Source organism: Vanellus vanellus (assembly GCF_965231255.1).
Source record: "Vanellus vanellus genome assembly, chromosome: 2".
Lineage (NCBI taxonomy): Eukaryota > Metazoa > Chordata > Aves > Charadriiformes > Charadriidae > Vanellus > Vanellus vanellus.
Window position 1 is genome coordinate 91,574,548 of NC_138906.1, and position 21,033 is coordinate 91,595,580.

Here is a 21,033-nt window from a genome sequence, read left to right on the forward strand (position 1 = left end):
TTATAAGATTAGTGTATTTGTCATACCGATGCTACCCACAGACTTCTGTTAATATTGCAAATCTGCTAGTTTTCAACTGTATTATTATTATTATTATTATTATTATTATTATTACTATTATTATTATTATTATTTTGCTAGCAGAGTTTCTTTAAGAAGGTGGTACTGTGCATATGTTTAACTTTGTGTTCACTATTTTCAAAAAGGACACCATGGCATGAGGTGTCACATACATACACCATAAACACTACAGAAATTTTTAATATCTATGTTAATTTGTTAATTTACTTGTCTTTTAACTTTGTTATTTACCATTAAAGATCACTTCTAAATTCAGTTCTAAACATACCACTCTATTCCTTAATAGTAATTTCTCAATTTATTTTACTGTAGCTCTACTTTGAAGGGCTGAATAATGAAACTTAGGTTAGAGAGAACTGTGCTATTTCATTTGCAAAGAAGTGTACACCTCAGTTGCTGGCAAGTCCTTGGACAATGTAAACTAAACAAGCTATGGCCTGTTGGCCAGATACTAAATTTAAAGTAAAACAGATTTCTGGGCTTTCATTTTTTGTATGAGTATCTAACGTCCTCCTGCCTGGCTTTGATTGTTAACCTCCCTTGTCTTTAAGGCTCTGTAGGAGACTCCCTTGACCTTTCCTAGCAGCTGAGGGGACTTTGGTGCATTTGCTTTGCCATTGGTTTACGAGCCATGGCAAACTTTTTTTCCTATTAAATTTAAGCTATTTAAACAACAACAACCAACAGCCCAACCCAAAATCTGAAGCCCCCAGGAAAATCACAGCATGTGAAAGAGAGCTGTAGCTTTCTCAACTTTTCAACAACTTTTTCAATGTCCATATTTTAGTGCCATGGGAAAATGTACATTTTCTTTCATGAATGTTTTCAAGTTAAAAGGCCTGCAGATTTCGGTCCTGTAATAGCAATTAAAAAAAAAATAAAAATCTTGTTTTTTGCCAAGGGTAAGTATGTCTTGAAAGTAATAAAAGGACCCAGCATGTTGTCATGACTGTATGTATACCATGATATAATTTTCCATGGACAGCTTTTAAGTCTGAGACCTGCGTCTGCAGAACGGTAAACATGAATACTTAGTTTTAAAGGGGGGGAAAAAAAAAATCCAGGTTGAAGGTATGTCTGAATAAATGTTTTCAGTATCAGGAGTAAGAAAAGAGAAGTCCCTAAAGGGCGGAATATTTTACTGCACTTCATGTGAACTGAGGGCCGAGGAAAAAGGAGGGGAATGCCGGGAAGGGGAGGGTTAGAACTGGAAGGGGAGGGATGTTGCTGTTTGTCACCTGTGATCAGCAGGCAGTACAATTAGGTTACGTGTCAGCAGACCAGCTTAATTAACTTATACATTTATTTATGGTACTGTTGTAGTATACAAAATCCATAGCTGTGTTATTTTATGAAGCTTGTTATGTTGCATCTACATGAAAAACTTTAATAAAGTGAAATTATTATTGCTTACTACTTTACCATGAGTTTTTAATTCAAAGAAAAATAATTTATAGACCTTTAATAGCTTGTTGTGCATCTATGACTCTAAGGAGATAACTTGTAACAGAACTGAAAGGTCTTGTTTCAGCTAGATTTTGCTGTTTAGATGAAAATAAATTTAATTATTCTGTTGATTTATTTACATGAATTTTCTGTAGTGTAACCTAAAGCAGAATTTCACCAATAAGCTTTTACTTTTACAGTGTACGTGGGTTTTGTTTGATTGTCTTTTTTGTTTGCTTTTTTGTTGATGGTAGTTTTTTGATTGTTTTCCCTTACAGAAGCATCACAAAGTTGTAGCTTTATCCCAGAAAGGCTTATTCCTGCATGACACATGATGCCACTGTGACACATATGAGATACAATTTCAGAGTGTTTGCTGAAAAAAAAACCCAGCTGTAGCTGCCATTTGCTCTTCCTGACCTTACTCCCTCAAGCAAGAACACTGCTGAATGCAACAAAGACAGGATAAAATAATTTATATTTTGGAGGGACAAAGGGGAATCAGATTTCAGAGAGATACCTTAGCAAGTCCTCATTTTCTTCTTGTTCTCTAGCCTGGGCTTGCTTTGACCTGCTTGGCCCCTGCCCCCTTGCTCCAAACCTGTACATGGTCTCAATCACCTGCTTGCTGTACCTTGAAGCTTCATTGTGCATTGCTGAGACAGCAGGACAAGTGGAAGAGAATTGCATCCTTGAACCTCAGTCTTCCCTGTAGTCTTCTGGCATCACGATACCTCTGTGTACTGAAACGTCCCTGGCTTATCCATGCTATGGGGAGGTACTGCTTTCCTCATTTTACAGGAGAGCAAGGATGTCATTTGTCGTACCGATGTGGATCTGAAGTAATCCCGTTCTCAACTGCTTGCCTTGTCTCTCTTTCAGAGACTGGTGTTTCCACAGCAGGTCTGGCTTTACCTGTGTGCAGAGCTGCTGCTGAGACAGTGGGATATTCAGCTTTGCATATTTGCACACAGTGATAGAAATTTGAATGTTAATACATTGATAGCCTGAGTTGTACTTTGGCAGTTTAGGAGTAGACTTGCGTGTGATTCTGCAAGACTGTACCTGAGAGACAGAAATCTCTGGGCACGAACGTAGGCGAGGAAGCCCGGGGAACTGTGGCTGCCATCTCAAAGAGTGCAAATTCCCCGTATGTGCGAGGAAGCACTTCCCATGGCTAGAGCAACCATGTGGAAGGGGAACATAGCAGCCAAAGGACTAAACCCATGTCCTGGGTTGTCCTTCCAGCCTATCTTGTGACCTCTGCCCACTGGCTTGATTGGACTCCCAGCCTGGGATGGTCTATTCTGTCTTCAAAGCCCTGAAGATGGCTTCACTAAGGGAAAATCGCGCCTTACAAATTTGGTGGCCTTCTATGATGGTGTTACAGCATTGGTGGATAAGGGGAGAGCAACTGACGTCATCTACCTGGAATTGTGCAAAGCATTTGACGCTGTCCTGCAAAACATCCTGGTCTCTAAATTGGAGAGACATGGATTTGACCAATGGACTACTTGGTGGATAAGGAATTGGCTGGATGGTCGCACTCAAAAAGTTGCAGTCAACAGCTCCATGTCCAAGTGGCAAGAAGTGACAAGTGGTGGTCCTCAGGGATCAGTACTAGGACCAGTGCTGTTTAATGTCTTTGTTGGTGATATGGATGTTGGGATGGAGTGCACCCTCCGCAAGTTTTCCGATGACACCAAGCTGCGTGGTGTGGTCAACATGCTGGAGGGGAGGGATGCTATCCAGAGGGACCTGGACAGGCTTGAGAGGTGGGCCTGTGCAAACCTCATGAAGTTCAACAAGGCCAAGTGCAAGGTCCTGCATGTGCGCCAGGGCAATCCCATGCACAAATACAGGCTGGGCAGAGAATGGATTAAGAGCAACCCTGAGGAGAAGGGGCGTGGGTGTTGGTTGATGAGAAACTCAATATTAGCCGGTAATGTGGGCTCGCAGCCCAGATAGCCAACCGTATCCGTGGCAGCATCAAAAGTGTGGCCAGCAGGTCGAGGGAGGTGATTCTGACCCTCTACTCACTCTTGTGAGACCACACCTAGAATATTGTGTGCAGCTCTAGAGCTGTCTAAATAAGAAGGACATGGACCTGTGGGTCCATGAAGGTGATCAGAGGGCTGGAGCACCTCTCCTGTGGAGACAGGCTGAGAGAGTTGGAGTTGTGCATCCTGGAGAAGACTCTGGGAAGACCTTATAGCAGCCTTCCAGTATCTGAAGGGGGCCTACAAGAAGGCTGGAGAGGGACTTTTTACAAAAGGACAAGGGGTAATGGCTTCAAACAGGAAGAGGGTAGATTTAAAATAGATATTAGGAAGAATTTTTTCACTCTGTGGGTAGTGAGACACTGGAACAAATTGCCCAGGGAAGTTGTGGAGGCCCCATCCCTGGAGGTGTGCAAGGCCAGGCTGGATGGGGCTTTGAGCAACCTGGTCTAGTGGGAGGTGTCCCTGCCCATGGCAGAGGAGTTGGAGCTAGGTGATCTTTAAGGTCCCTTCCAACTCTAACCATTCTATGATTCTGTGATTCTATGATTTTTTCCCATAGGATATTTGTTCTGTGTTTTTATCGGTTATTCATCAGTATTATGATTTTGTCTGAATTTGTGATACTTTATAGAATGGTTTTACATCCATTCTTGTCCTAGTCACAGTGCTTGATACAAGAAGAAGTAGCCTCTCTACATCTCTCAGAACTGAGAGCTGTTTCTGGTTGGGAGCGTGTGTGTGTGTGTATTACTTCTGTGCATATTCTGTGTCCGTGTGGGAAATATTTGAAGGAATTTATGGAGATTTTAGATATATTGGCTGCTAAACTGATAAACATAATTTTGTTTAGCTTTATTTTTCATTTCTTTCATCTGTTTCTCCAGTAAGTGATATTCTTCAAGATTACATCTGGATTTCCTCATCTTTATGTCCTACCTAATTTCTCAACTTTTTAGAACTGTGCAATTGATTCTTTCATAAAAAAAAGTCATGACTGAAAAGTTAAGGTTGCAAAATCAAGTACAAAAAAGTTAAGAAATCCCTCTTTTGAGCTTGCCTGTGTAGCCTTATATATAAAAATATAAATAGACAAGTAAGTATGTATAAGGCTACACAGGCCTATAACATATACATGTTTGTAGTTTGGATTTTTTTTCCTCCTATGGAATCCTGCTAGGTTCTATGCACATCTGCAGTAGCAGCTGATGACAGCTGTAGTCATAGTTATCTAATATGAGGCCCCATCCCCTCTACCGCCAGTGTTCAGACCCCAATTTGAGAACCTATCCAGCGCAGACGGAATCAACAGTGAATTTAGCTACAAGTTCTGCAGAACATGTACAAACTGGCATTACAGGCCTGAAATTGCCCAGATGCATACAGGCTGTCATTAAAAATGCAGAAGCTAGTTTTCTGACGCCCAAGTGATTCTACTGCACAGTTCCATCTGTTTTTCCAAAGCATACAATGCTACAGCTTCTGTACAGTGCGTTTAACGGTTCTCTGCAATGGCTGAACACATTTTGACACAGAATAACATTTTTCTCCTGGGCCTTCTCCTTAGGAATGGATGACCTACTTGTGCTAAAACTTTAATATTTAAATTAGGAACAAATCATCCTGAAATAGGCACCAGACATGGATTATTTCAACCCAGACATTTGCAAAAGGAAAAATATGCTCATGAGCAAAGAAAGGAGCTTAGGAATGGGTGTTGGCAAACTGAGCTGCAACTGGTGACACCAGTATCAAAAATTACACTGCCCCAGCACTTTCAAGGAGGTTGGTATTGACTCCATATTCTAAATGGTCATGACCATGTGCTCACCTTTGGTCTTTTTATTGACTGTTTCACATCTGTAGTCCTCCAATAGACACTTCCACAGGCCATTGTGCCATACATACATAGCCCTCTTCACCTTTCGCATACATTCGAGATCATTAATTTGTGACTACATTAAAAAAAAATAAAATAAGAATAATGCTTCAATATCCTGTCAATTGGGAGAGGAACTCTAGAGGATAAGATTTTTGTACAACTGCACTTATTTTTAGAGAACCATTTGTGTTATAGCAATTTGATGTATTCTGTGTGTCTGTGTAAAAAAAAAAAAAAAAAACAAACAAACAAACCAAAAAAACCCCATGCTGTGTTCATCCAGCTAGTGATGTGAATGCAAAAATAAATACTAATATTTAAGGATTTGGTGTGCTGTTACTTATGTGTGTTTAACTTTGAAAGTAGGAATAGGTTCATATTCTGAATATAAGTAATGCTCCTTGCCAATTTTCAGCAACTTACTCGTCTGCCCTGTTTTATGTAGAACTAAATTGGTCCAGGAAAGCCAAGTTAAAAACCCAAAAAGTTCACCTGAATGTCAAGCATTTTCTCTTTTTCATCCCTCATGCCTCGACCTTTTTATTGTGAAAATGATGAAAAGTCAAATTTGCTTGTTTTTCTCATTGTTTTCCACTTGATCAATCCTTTTTTAAAGAACAAAGCAAAAAAATAAAAAAACAAACCCCTAGTCCTCAGCTGCTTCTGATGCATGGAAAATTAATCTGACTTTGCTTAAACGTGTACCAGTGAGTTGCAGTTGTACTGTGGTGTTTTCTGCCCTACCGAAGGAGGAAAACCACATCTGGCTTATAAATCAGACCAAAATTTGAATACTTCATTCAAGTACGTATCGGGTGACTGCTCTATATATTTTACAAGCCTGTAGTGTAAATTATGTGGTAAGGTGGTAAAAGTCTCCTATGTTTCCTTGGAGAACCATACAGAGAAAACTTGCAGCCCCACAGTATCTGCAAATGTAATGTTGGCTACCTGATGTACTGCAACCATGACATTTACAGTAACAGTTGTATTTCTTGATTGGTTTTAGAAATTGCCCCTTGGTTACATGTCTTCAGAGCAGAAGATGCCGTGGACTTCTCACAGTTAACGTTTGACCCAGGACAAAAAGAGCTTATTGCTGGAGCCAGGTGAGAAATCTGTTTTCTTTTTATGTTGCATCAGACTGGATTTTGTTCATTGACAAGGAATATTGAGCCAAATTCTAACATCAGCTTGCTCTTGTGTGACTTGCCTGCCTTCCAGACCCACTAAACTGAACATTATGTATGTTTCTTTCTCTTATTCCTGACCAAAGTTAAAAGACGGACCGCCTGGTGTCAAGGATCCTAATAGTTTACACTATTCTCATTTTTAAGAGGACTGACTGTCCTGGAGTACTCTCAAATTTTGGATGCATACAGTAGAACGGGCAGATGCTGTATGACAATGTGACAAGTTACCATAGCGTAAAACTTATGATGATTCCAAACTTGGCCACACAGTATGGCCACAGTGCTTGGACGGTTCTAATAATTATTCAGTACGATGCCAGGAATGATCTGTTACAGACTGCAGAGTTAGTGGTAAAGTCGGTGATAATCACAATTTTTGCACAGTAGGACGATACTTTGCAAGCTGTGATCAACAGTGACACTGTCTTAGGTGTCAACAATGAAGCAGTGACAATCCTTGAACACCATTTTTTCTTCTCTTAGCATATGAAGTATAGTAAAACATTTTGGTTGGCAAAAAAATTTAACCATCTAACTGTATTATTTAAATCTGCCTTCTAAATGTATTTTACTCTTGAATTAATGAAATTCTAGTCACTACATTTTTTCTGTTAGATTTAGCATTGGAATAAACTTCTGTTTCCCAATTTGTTTCTTAGTTGAAAATGAGGTTCAAAGTAGAGAGTCATAAAATGCACCACGAGAAAATTTTTTTCCATATGCTAATGGAAGCTGCTTAGCTACAGGGGCAAAACTTTGAGTGTGGATATATATATATGTCTCTGGCCCACTTGATATGGGATATCCTGTGCACTTGTGTTGATTTTTCTATTCTGTAAGCTGCCAAATGAAATGAGGCATGAGGCTGTCAACTGGCACTGTTCTGTAAAGACAGCCAGCTATAAGTCAGAGCTTTCTGAGTCTCTCCTCATTCCTATGGATTGTGTTGGATTGATGCACACTGTATAGATCTTGATAACCGATGGGGAAAAAAAAAAAAAAGATTTTTTTTTCCCACTCCTCTTCTTTTTCTTTGTACTTTTTATCTGGGCTTCAAATCTCAGCAAAGAATATGCTTGTTTAAACTTGTGATTTTGATGAAGTCCTTTGAATCACTATAGGGTAAGCTTTGGATGATTTTGTTGAATAGTCAGTGACTACGAAAAAAGTGCCAGCTGCCAATTCTGCCTTTTGCAAAAGACCCAATACAGTAAAAACAATAGGACTCATTTGGTTTCTCTATAAGTTAATGCAGCTTCAGAGCATATCTCTTGTTCTGGCTAAAACTGCAAAATTAAAAATATTCAGTGGTTTTAAAATCACAACAGAAATCTGTTTTCCACAGTCCAGTATAGGTGGCTGTTATTCCTTCATAGAATTTATTGGATTTTTCCTTCCCTTATCCTGCATTTCCAATCTAAATTTGAAGCTTTTGTGTTTGGCCATGGAGACCTCACTTTAGACTGACTGCACTTGCCAGCGAGCTCCTCTAATTGTACATATCATTGATATTACTATGTCCTTTTCCCTACATATTCTTCTCATCTTAAAGCATTGTGCCAGACTATATGGTGAAAGTCACTGTACATCATGGAGTCATAGATTCAGAGACCAGCAACCAATTGTCATAGTGCTGTAGTCCCAAAAATGCAAGTGTTGATCTTAACTGATTATGCACCTTTTGTATGTAGTTCCTGCTACTATGTAGAATGAATCCGTCACTGAATATGATGTCGAGTTTTCTGCTCATTTCCAGGAGAGTTTTTTGCAGCTTTTTGTAGCCTCAACTGGCTGCACTGATCTGTTTGTATTTTGTTGTTTTTTTTTTTTTTTTCTTAACACACTGTTTGTGGTTACCTTTCACCCAGGGCCATCTGAACAGAGCATTAATATTACCATACTTGTGCTATGGCCCGTGAATAAAATTTTAGTACAAGTTCCTTGCACATCTGCCTCACAGGATTCACATATCTGAAGAGCCTTCAGAAGAATTAATTTTCTGTCCTAAGCCACAAATGTGCTTTCATAAAGACAGTGAAGAGAATGCACTGTTAATTCCTCCTCCCTGGTGTATATCTTTTGATATACAGTTAATTCTCTTAGAATATTCCAAGAATTTTTTTTTATTGTCTTCTTGTATTAACACTTCAGTACTGAAAAACTGATAACTATGTGCACTGTGATTTCAGTAAGATCTGAAGAGTTAAAAGTTCCTTCTCAGTTGTGAAAATGACAATTACGCGGGTTTCCCTTCTCTACCCAATCAACGGTAGAGAAGGGAAATGTGCAGTGGCACATTGCAAAGCTACAAATAAACTCATATGACTCCATTTACGTTGCCAAGAGAAGCACTTCCATTATGATTTACTTGTCCAGTATCCAAGCAGAAACAAGGGGTGATGCTTGCATGTCTAGGCTTCTGCTTTAGTAAGATGGTATTCTTCTAAACCAGAGGAATGATTTTCACAGGCCTGAGCTGTGTCCTGCCTCAGCTTAAGTTTATAATAGATTTTTTTTTCACCTTAGTGGAGTTTAGTGAACTCTTCCTCCAAATTTCTGTCTTAGAAACCAAATAAATCAGTATTGTGAAAATTTGACCCTATTGGAAATTCTTAAATCCCTTTTCCATCACTGATGTTCATGGCGGGCGATTCTCTTCCATTTTTGAAATTCTACAGCCCCTAAAGAGGTTCATGACTTGTTTGTCTTAATAAGCAAGGTAGCGAAGATCCCAGTTGGGATTCAGACTGCATTCCCGTTGGGATCTGCCAATGTCATGCACTTATGTAAAAAGACAGATATGACCCCATGTTGCCTCATAAGGTGTCTCCCATAGTGACCGAGAACTATTGATATCAAAAACAAGGTCCTTGGGAGACTTTAAACTTACAGTTTAAAGTAGTGTGTATTATTCTGTTTATATATGGTTAAACAAGGTTAACTGAAATTAGAAAGAGACCTCGGCAAGGGCTGCTAAAAGGCAAATGAAGAGGGTTGGAATTGTAGTGCAGGAAAACAAAGGCTGAGTGTGTGCCCAGCACCTGCCCATAAATATATCAGCAGGTACATCTACAGAAGGAAATAGCTGTATGAACTACGTGGTAGTGTTGGCAGAAAACCAAACCAGCTTAAATTGGCCATAGGTAATTTAGTCAAGAAACAATGAGTTTTGTCACATTTTAACAGTATGAACAATATAAGAAGAGAAATATTTTTGAGATAGCAATCTCTAAATGTATGAAAAGGACATTATTCTACAGTATTTGCCATAGCAGACAATGACTGGGAAGGTAATTACTAGTCCTGTATTGCTAAGATTAGTCTTGCTTGTCCAGTTTGGGAAATAAAGGTGGTCTTCTGATGCCTGTGGGAATTCTGTAGTTGCTGTGCAAAAATGTATTTTTTACAATTTTATCTGCCCTCCCCCTACCTCCGCAGGTTGTCTTCCAGTCCTTGTGAGAAGTCTCTGGTTGATATTTTACTTCGTTCTGCAAAATGTACAATTCTCCTATAGGTCTTGAGTAATTCGGAGTCTCCTAGCCTTATTACCATCTGCAGTGATCTATGAATTTTACTACTCCAATACTAGCACACACCTTCACTTTAATCATCCAGTCCACCCTGGCACTAGTAATTCCCTTGTGCTGAGGAGTTGCCTAAGATTTGGAGCCACTCCCCCCGGCTTTCCCTCTCCTGTGACCCCTATTAGGGAGAGAGGCTGCTGATCCTGATGAAGTGTTATGTTGATAGTTGGACTTGATGATCTTCCGAGGTCCCTTCCAACCTAGACAATTCTGTGGTTCTGTGCTTCTATGAAGTTTGGTTTTGGCTCAGTCTGGCTTATTTCTAGAGTGTGCACAGTCATCTTTCTCTGAATGCAGTAGAAACAAGTAACTGCAGTCCATTTTTTTGTTCACTTTTCAAATTCCTCCTGTATCTCAACTGTGGGGAGTGTCTTTATTTCTTAGGTCACAATCGTACAAGTTTCTTACTATGAAGTCCAATGCCTTTTAGCAGTGGCTGCTTTAGTTTATGAATATTGCTACACAGTACAGGTTCAATTACACCTCCTGTTTTAATTGCAAAAGGAGCTAGCACAGCTTTCAAGTTTAAGGAGGCTTGCACTTGTCTTTGCGTCAGAGTCACTTGACAATCATTTATGCCTTCCGGTGTAACAGGTCTGCTGAATAACATATAATGGATCTGAAGCCGAAGTATTGTAATACTTTTGTTTTAAAACAGTGTTATTTGGTCTTCTGTCAATCTGTTGTACAAAAGGAGGTATATGTGTACTATTGGTGAGGGCTTCAGAGGGAGAGGAATATCTTCTAAAATGACTGATGAGTTAGCCAGGGTCTCAGTAACAACCTACAGTTGCCCTGCTTGCCTGGAACACTTTGGCACAAGTTGTAGTGTCCGTGTAGAAAAATTCACTTAGATAGCTTTGAGAAATGGGGGAGTGGGGCGGAGGGGGTGGGGACAGACAGGGGAAAAGGCAGAGGGAGAAATTTATCTTGCCCGACTTTGATCAAACAGGTTAAAGTGCATAGGGAAGACAAGCGAAGATTACAGTTCAATTTATGAAGCTGAATTAAGGGAAGAATGATTTTCATTATGGTTGCTGGGTTTTAAAATTTACATTTGAAGAATGTGACAGATTTTTCAGTGTTATGTCAATTAGGTCTAGATTTAATGTATAATGAACTTTATTTCGTAATAGATACGTGCTAGATTGTATGAGAATATACATTTAAGTAAAATGGAAAAAAAAAAGGAAAATAGAGTAATGAGAAACACTCTACAGAGAAAATTCAGCATGGATGTAAAGCGGTTGTTAATACATTATGGAGCCTATTGGCTTTTGACACAGGGCAATGTAGCTATATTCCCGTGAAACTGTTTCTTTAAAATTTGCCCCAGGCATTGTTCTTAACATCACATATGACCTGGCAGATAAAAATAAATGAGTTCTCTTGCAATCTGAAACCTTCTAGGGAATTCATTTGTTTTCTTCCAAAAAAAACATATGGCAGGGCAGAATTTACTTTTATAATTAAGTGGCATCAGCGAAGGATTACTCTCAGGGCATTAGCTCCCCAGTAAGTTCAAGGAAATGAGAGACCGCTTGTTTATCTTATTCTGATAAATCCTGATAAAATATTCAGATTAATATTTCTCTGTATGCTATTTAGTGGGCTGACTTAGCATCTTATCAAATATGATAATGATTTCTGTATTTTGAAATGCCCGTAAGCATGGAGATTCATGGATTTCCCCCAGAACAACCATGCCTTCTTTTCCTGTGTGGAAGTGCTTTGCCATATGTCCTGCAGCATTTTCTTTGTGTCTCTCCTGGAAAGGTCAATTGAGGGGGGAAAAGATCAGCTCAGGGGAAGGATACAGCGGGGTCTGAATTGCCCTGGCAAATTGGGTATTGCCTTTTTTTCCTCCTTGTTCCCTAACAATGCACTAAACAGTTATCAACTTTAGTTTTTATAAATCAAAAATTGTTAAAAGTGTTCCAGCCATTCTGGTAAAATGAGAGTCAACTAGAAGCATGTCTCAAACCCAGTAGGTTTGTCCAAAAATGTTGAGGTTCAAAATAATTAGTTATATTTTCCTTTTGATCTGTTCTTTTTTCTCTTTTTTTTTTTTTTGTGACTTTTTATTTATTTTTTTTTATGGTTTTATTCAGACCATACAAGAAGAATTATGTTAGAAGAAACTTCTTTCTTTAAAGGAAAAATAAAGCAATCCTCCTCTTCCCAAGCCTCTTGTGCTTGAAATTATGAACTGGTAGGAGCCTAGCTGGAGTTCATTCTTAAGATGTGGTAATGTATTTTTTAAAATTCAAGTTGAGCTAGTTCAGCTATACTTTAAAATTATATAGTTACTTGTAAGAAATGGGACTCAAAAGGTATTAATCTTCTTTTTTTAATTGGGTAATATATATTTAGACGTATCTTACATTATTTTTTACACAGAGCATCCTAATAATGGTGGCTTTCTCCTGTATGTTCTCCTCCAACTTAATTAAACTTACTTTGAGGATTATAACTTGCTTTGAGGTGGCTTATTGCCTCAGTCACTCCTTATCTTGCTGATGAAGGACTGTAACAGTAGGCCTTTTCACTTAATTAGATGTGTGTTTGGGAACGTTAATTTGAACCGTTACCACTACTTGCCATAATAACAGAAAGGCAAATTAGAGGATTCATTAGCAGTGGTTTAAGAATCTCTAATAAAGGAATAAATAACTGTACAGGTTTGCTTCTTGCTGTTGTCTGCTCCCAGCAGGAGAATCTGAGAGCTTCTTGTTAATGAGATGCTCTGAGCGCTACATATTGGGAGAATATACAGGCCCAGGAATTAGTGCTGTATTCTTTGAACATCCATCTGGGTTTTATTGCTCTTTTAACGCTTGGCTCAGGGTAATCAATGTCTGTCCTTCCACTGATTGATCTGATCTAATCTAAGGTATGGTTTAATATTAAATCTAAGAGAAATTATCATCCTACTGCTGCGGAAAAATGGAAAGTCTTTCTCCCCTACTGCTTCTCTTTCCTGCCTTGTCAATGGGTTCCTAAATATTTTAAAAAATTAATGCTTTGTACCTTTCCTGCTCATGCCTTGCACCAGCTCTGGGAATAGTCTGGTTGCAGAGTAACACTCATCAATTCCCTAACCCCGCAAAAATTACACGTTTTCCTGTGCTGATTTAATGTCTTGCAATTTTAGTTAGTGGAACTGACATGATGCATCATCATAGGAGCCCTGGAGTTGACTCAGGGTAAGATGAAAAGAGAAATGGCAGGGGTAAATGGAACTTCTTTGGCAGAGAACACTGCTATTTCAGTGTAAGCCATCTTCAGAAATTACATTAGATGAGTGGTCTTCTGAAGGTACCTGTCTTGAATTGAAGTCATGACACACTTGACCAGTGCTAGCAGTAGTACATGTCCTGCTGCAGAATATGGCAACTTATGTCTTGTTTTGGTTCCTGGTTAGACTGTCTTCTCATGTGAGTTAGCTGCTCCTTTCTTCTGCAACGAATGTTAACCCAAACACAATGGTTTCTCCCCTACATCACCAGCAGTTTGGTCTTTGATGAACTTGTCTACTTGTGTGGGCCTTTATGGCACTGAAATGCAGGGCAGGAAGCTACAGCCTGGTCAGAGGTGGATATGTTGAAAAAACATGGTTACGTCTTTCATTCCTCAAGAATGCCTAGATTTTAGAAAATATTGAAAAAGAACAATAAGAAGACCAAAGGTCGCTTCACCATAATTTTTAGGTCGAATTAACGTGACCTGCTAATTTGAAAATATTTATTTCTATGTATATGCTGTTTTCACATATTTAGCTGCTTTATCTATAAACTACTTATTTCATTAGTCTCATTTGCTGAGACTTCTATTTCCTGCAAAATGCAGGCAAAAAAATCACTTATTGACCATTCTGCTTTTCACTATTCTAATTTGACCATTTTCATATAGTTATTCAACTAAACCACTTTGATTAGGTTTCTTTTATGTATCATCCTTAACTTTTTCACATATTTTTCCTATTGTATCTTAATATAAACAAATTAATTTTCTACCTCATAATTTTTTATTTATATTGATTATTCCCTTTCCTCCTATTTTTATTTCTTTTTCCATTTTCGTTTTATTTCCAATTGCTGATTTTGCTACACTGCAGAAATAGAATTGGCTTTTGCCCAAAACTTTCCTGTCTTGATTGTGGAATCGTGACTTTTTGCTTAGTAGTTGATTCTTACAGAGCTTATACTTTTCATTTTTGGTCTTAACATTTTTTCCTTCCAGTAAATTGAAAAAAATTTTCTTCTTTCATGTGAAATAGTTTCTTGAAATAAGTGCACAGGAAGGAATCTTTTACTGGTTTATTTCCAGGAGATTTGGCAGCCTATCTTGTCATGCCTTGAGTTTCTGAGATTGCTGCAACCCCTATTTATTGATTCAGGCTTTCAATTGCAGATGCATATGGGGTCTTGGGATGCATTGGTACGTTGTTTGGTTTTTTTGCTATCTTAGGAGTTTTTCAAAAGCTCACTCTATAGTTCGTTTTCCTAAGCTGTATGTGCCACCTTTATGTTCTTCTAATTCATGTCTGTGTTCAATGCAACAGTGTTTGTTGTTGTTGCGTTCATGTTTTATAGCTTGCTGTTTCACAAAGAAAAGGGTAAAGTGCTGGATTTAACAACCATTACTAGCACGCTCTACTTTTGAATCTTTATGGGTGTTCAATTGATTTTTGACACGGGCTTGTTTAGAAACATAGAGAAGATTAGTTTTATACCTTTTGTCTGTAGCCGGCAGTGTGCCCAGGTGGCCAAGAAAGCCAACGGCATCCTGGCTCGTATTAGAAATAGCGTGGCCAGCAGAAGTAGGGAGGTGATTGTGCCCTGTACTCAGCACTGGTGAGGCCACACCTCGAGTATTGTGTCCAGTTTTGGGCACCTCAATACAAGAGAGCTATCGAGGTGCTGGAGCGAGTGCAGAGGAGGGCAACGAAGCTGGTGAAGGGCCTAGCAGACAAATCATATGAAGAGCGGTTGAAGGAGCTGGGACTGTTTAGTTTGAGGAGGAGGAGGCTGAGAGGAGACCTCATCACTGTCTACAACTATCTGAAAGGACACTGTAGAGAGGTTGGTGCTGGTCTCTTCTCACAGGTAATTAATGACAGAACAAGAGGGAATGGCTTCAAGCTCCAACAGGGTAGGTTTAGACTGAACATTAGGAAAGAATTTTTCACAGACAGGGTGCTCGGGCATTGGAATAGACTGCCCAGGGAGGTGGTTGAGTCACCGTCCCTGGATGTGTTTGAGAGACGTTTAGATATGGTGTTGGGGGATATGGTGTAGGGGAGAACTTTGTAGAGTAGGGTAGGTGGTTGGACTCGATGATCCCAAGGGTCTCTTCCAACCTAGACAATTCTATGATTCTATGAATGTATTCACTGCAATAGATCAAAATACATTGTCGTCAAGGAGGTGACTGGAGTGTGCTTTTTTGTGGTGCTTCATTCAGCTCCCAGTGGTAGCAGTGGAAGTCTTTGCCATTGGGTTTGAGCAGGCTCTCAATTAACAGGTTTTAGTTATCATAGTTTAGCTAGAAAAGTTGTTCAGTGCTGTGAATGTAAAGCAAAATGCTTATTGCCTGCTGGCTGTCTGAAGGAATACAGGGTGCTGCTTTATCTCAGAGTTAGTTGTGTTTTCCTCTCATTACAGTGTCCTTCTGTTTGCAGATTTATGTAACATATTTGCTTTCCACATTCATTAAGCACCGAATGGAAACAAACTTACCAATTACTGCCAGTGTCAAATCAGTTTAATTCCAGCACGTAAAGCTGTGTTTGTCTTGCTTTTATTACCACCGTATTTGGACAAGAGAAAAGCCTATGTGCTAAGAGGTCTGTTCTATGCTTGTGGCTGTGTACTTGGTCATTTTTATTTCACATCCTTTGCTGCCTTCAATGCATAAATGCACTAAAACTAAAGAAAGGTTGAAAAATGGCAATCCAGGGTGTAATCTCAATAAATTGGAAAATGTATTGTCACCTATCTTGTGAGCAGCCTAATGGCTCTGTATGTGTCATGAAAATTGGCATTGACTTTTTCTTTGGACTGCCAGATTTATTAATATCATATTTCCAGTGTGTTTTTACTGTCATGCTTATACTTCTTTAGATTTTTCTCATATATTTCCTTTTTGAATAAGTTCTCGCATGTTAGAGGCGCATGCCTTAGAATGTTAAACAAATAGAATAGGTATTTGTAGAGCTAAATGTAGTCCTGCAAGTTTTACTGAAGTGGGCACGTTTAGGTAGAAGTAACTCTGATTGCTCTCTAAGTGCTAGTTTGCCCCTTGTCCTAGCATTATTTATGTAGTCACAGTCACTCTGTGCTGTCCATACGCCCAGTTTACCTCTATGTTGCTAAGGTGTAATGCTTTCACTATGTTTTGCACATCGCTTTTCTTCTTTTTTAATTTTCTTTCTGCTGGCTTTATGATGCTGAAAATAATACTTTAATTGCTTATTGGCACCCACGGGAAGTTGAAAAATGTACACTAATTAGCTCTGGCTCTTGGCTCATTCACATGAATATAGACATTTTAGTCTCCCTAACACTTATAGGGTCAATATTTCTAATTCTACACTGGATATATTAATGGGTAGAAATGTTGTGCTCTACTGCATAGAGTACAAATCTCATTTTCCAGGAAAAAAAAAAAACAAACAAAACAACACAAAACTTTCAGCCTCTGTTTTTCTTCAGGATGATACTGTATTGATTTAAAATATTTACTGTTTGGGACTATAGTTTACTTATTAATAGGCTGAAATGATGTCAGGATGAAATACCATAAAGAGACATTAATAATTTGGTAATCTGTCTTAAAATGCCACATCTGTAATAAATCTTCAGTAGCTATCTCAAGATGAAGCATGCGTAGAGATTGACATGACACTATGCTAAGTACTGACCCAAAAATGAGATGTGAGAGATCAGTCTGCTCATATATTCTGCAACAGAGACTGCATATATTTGTAGAGTGAGATGGAGCATTTATGTGCCACTCCTGTGAGTCTAATACCACTGAGTTAAGAACACAATTTATGTCTGCTGAGGATGCAGTTCAGTTTCTCTGGAAGAAAAAAGTTGTTCTGCTCCTCTAAGTGGAAAAAAAGATTTGCAACAGGAGTGAAGTTGTAGGTTTCTTTAACTTTGATATCTGGAGTGAAAGAAGCACAACTAATGATAGTTGATGGAAGATTATATGCATTGAGATGAGGAGCAGACTAAGTATTTATGTTCCCTGCTGAACATTTCTGAGCAAGACATTTTGCTGTTGTAAAGGTATTTTTTGTCCTTCCAGTGAGCATGTAGATCAGTTAGAAAAACTATACGCACCACTTATTGATGTTTCAGTGACAGTCTTTGAAGTCAACTTGTACTTACCTTATGGGTGAAACTTTGTGTAAACATTGTCCTGCAATGTACTGTTTCCATTGTTTGCCCACTTCAGGTCTCTTCATGACTCAAACCCAACTATTTTAGTTATTTCTTTGTAGTGATTTATGTGTGCTAACAACAAATATTCTGTCTTTACTTTCTCATGAAGTCTTGCCTTAATAGCCTGCCTCTTGCATTTTGAGTAACTCCTTTTAGCAATATCCTAGGAAAGACTAGTGACACGATTCCTGTACATCTACAATTTAAGTAGACCGTGTATGTAGCAGAGTCAATGAATAAATGCACATAGCTGCACCCCAGAGCCCATAACGCTGGTCATGACAGTTAGTTGTGTTTCTGAGATACATGCTTTGAAAAAGAATATTTTTTGTTTGTTAGACACAGCTTATTTTTGTGTCATCATCCGTCTACCCATCCACCTTGGTTCCTCGTGCCTTTTTCGAAAGAATTAGAATTATTATCTCAAAAAATGTGGCCACAAAAATGATCGGAGGGCTGGAGCACCTCTCCTATGAAGACAGGCTGAGAGAATTGGGGTTGTTCAGCCTGGAGAAGAAAAGGTTCTGGGCAGACCTTATTGCAGCCTTCCAGTACTTAAAGGGGGCTTATAAGAAAGATGGGGACAGTCTTTTTAATAGGGCCTGTAGTGACAGGACAAGGGACAATGGTTTTAAACTGAAAGAGGGTAGCTTTAGATTAGATATGATGAAGAAATTTTTTACAATGAGTGTGGTGAACTGCTGGCACAGGTTGCCCAGAGAGCTGGTAGATGCCCCGTCCCTGGAAACATTCAAGGTCAGGTTGTATGGGGCTTTGTGCAGCCGGATCTACTTGAAGATGTTCCTGCTCATTGCAGGGGAGGCTGGACTAGATGACCTTCAAAGGTCCCTTCCAACCCATACTATTCTATGGTTCTATGATAATTTTAATTTAGACTATACTTCTACCAGTTGCATGGATGTAATATTGCAGATAATTTGTGAATATTGCAAATATCTAAATTTCAAAGTTAATAATCTCTTGGTTATCTATTTTTTGTTACTTTAAGTGAATTTGTTAAAATCTTAGAAATTAATGTTACAGATTTGTTATGAATAAATTACAATTTAAGTAATTTATATTCATCTTTCAAAAAAGTATTTTTATTTATAAAGCATTATCACTCTGTACTGACATTGGAAAATCATAATTGCTTTAAATAAGGTAAAAATTAGAAGAGGACTGAAGAATATTATATATGTGAAAATGTAGTAAAAAAGAAAAGACATAATGGAAAAATGAAAATGGGGTATGAGAAGAAAGAAAAAAAAAAGAAAAATCGGGAAGGAGGAATATGGATGTGGAGCATGGAAGAGCCCTGTTGCAGACCTAGCATGAAAGAGAATGTGGACTAGAGAAGGATGTGCTGAAATCAGTTCAAAGACGGTGTGGTATTCGCTCATATTTATGATGGTCATGGACTGGTACCACAAGCGCTACCAACAGAGCTGGTTTATAAGAACAGGTGTAACAAGACAGCTGCTTTAACTACACACCGTAAGTTGGGAGGAGTTGTGATAGCACTCGGGTATTGCACCAGTATGTGCTGAAGGAAGTGTTTTTGGTCAGTGGGGCACGCTCACCTTTCTGAGTATCCTAACCCATCTTTTACCCAGGTATCAAGCAGTGCCTTTGCGTCACGTCTTGTTTATGGTTTGCCTGAACTCCTCCCAAGCTCTGTAGGTGCAGCGATACTGCTGTAGAGAAAAAGTGGAGTGAGAAATCCTTTTGCAATAAAAGCATGTGCTTTTGAAAAATGTGCTTGGTTCGTTTGGAGCTCCTGCTGTACATTGAAAAAAATCCTTGGGTGTCAAAGAAATTAGACCGGGTGTGACAGGACTTCAATCAGAATTATGAAAACTGCGGCTTCTACAAACACTCCATTATAATGGGATTCTTTGCTTCAAGCTTTACGTATCTGTGGCGTAGCTAATTGCGTAAGGTTCCCATCATTGCAGAGAGAAATGGGTGGCTTTAATCTGCCTGTCCTCTTATTCTCATTTAGACGTCTAACACTGGTCACACGAATCTGCTGAAGCACCGAGTATTTCTTCCCATTGACTCTAAAGCAAGACTGGAGCAATGAGTCAGGTGTACGCGTGTGCAGTATAAATCTCTACTTAATTCATATGCAGCCAGTCCTTCAAGCTGAAAATCTGTTTTAGCAATTGCCTTGGCCCTTAGCCCAAAGGGCTGTATGTTGAGACAGTCCCTGAAAGAATTGAGAGTCCTGACCACCAATCGCTTTTTATATTTTTTCTTTTATATTAATTTATTATGTTTTTATTTAAACACTAGTAACAATTAATTTTTATCTACTATTTTTTTTTAACCCCAGAAACTACCTCTTCAGGTTGCAGCTTGAGGATCTCTCTCTAATACAGGTATGTTTTATGCTTGTTTTCTTAGTTCCTCTGCATGATGTAGGTAAGCAGATGTTTTAAAGCCGATAATCAAGATATTCAAAAGCTTCATAACTACAGATAAGTATGCATCTGTTTTTGTCCTCTTTGCGGCCCCATATTATATAAGTCATATTATCCATTTTAATTCCAGATTAGCCTTTGTCCCAGGCCATACAGACCTGATGTTAACTTACTCTCTGCTGTGATTTTGTTAGAGTGGATCTATACAAAATGGAAGCTGGAAAGGAGGATCATGTTCTCTTAGAAAAATGTTCCAACTTATTATTGTGCAGCTTTGGTATTCAGAATTTATTGTTACTATGGAGGCAAGATATTTTTTAAAAATAATGATAAATAAAAAAATTCCCTCACCCTCACCCTTGCTAAAGTTAAAGTAGTCAAATGAATCAGCAGATTTTCAAGCAAGAAATGTGGTGTGAACACAGGTATCAGAATCTCAATTTTGTGTATAAGGCAGCTATCTTGTTTAAAACTTGTTAGAGTTTGGGAGGTGAAACAAAGCCTTTTAGAGGCAGTTAGGCTTCATAGAAAGGTAAGTGAGAATCCCTGATCAATTTATTTTACCCTGAACTTCCCTATACCAGCAATCTCATCTTCCCTCAGTCTTCAAAGTGGCGTTCCTTGCTTAGGTTTTGTTGGTTTTCTCTTTCATTATTTTTAACCTTGGCATCATGTCTAACCATCATTCTTGTGTTCTTGGCTCTAAGAGTTGTTTTAGTAAATTTAATTAAATTGGCTAACTTGCTAAGGTGTGGAAATAGAAAATCGCAATGAAATAGGAATGTATGGTTTTTCATAATCTTTTCATTTATGCAATTTAAAATTAACTAGCTTTAGATTCAGTATTGTGCCTGTTATTTCCCAAAGTAATACTATACAGTTGAATATGGAAAACTAAATGCATTTAAGTCATTGCATTAAGACTGTCTTTGTGATTTGTAGAACACCTTGTGTATGCTTTAATTAG

At 38.5% G+C, this 21,033-nt stretch overlaps 1 protein-coding gene across 1 annotated transcript in view; it reads left to right on the forward strand.

Moving 5' to 3' along the window:
- The window catches only part of SEMA5A (semaphorin 5A), a gene marked incomplete at both ends in the record, with an annotated part of 243,572 nt that overhangs the window by 16,102 nt on the left and 206,437 nt on the right, over positions 1-21,033 (forward strand). Inside the window, 2 exons of the mRNA XM_082479270.1 lie at positions 6,419-6,518; positions 19,979-20,024. Coding sequence (XP_082335396.1) covers positions 6,419-6,518; positions 19,979-20,024 — 146 coding nt within the window. The remainder of the gene's footprint in view (positions 1-6,418; positions 6,519-19,978; positions 20,025-21,033) is intronic.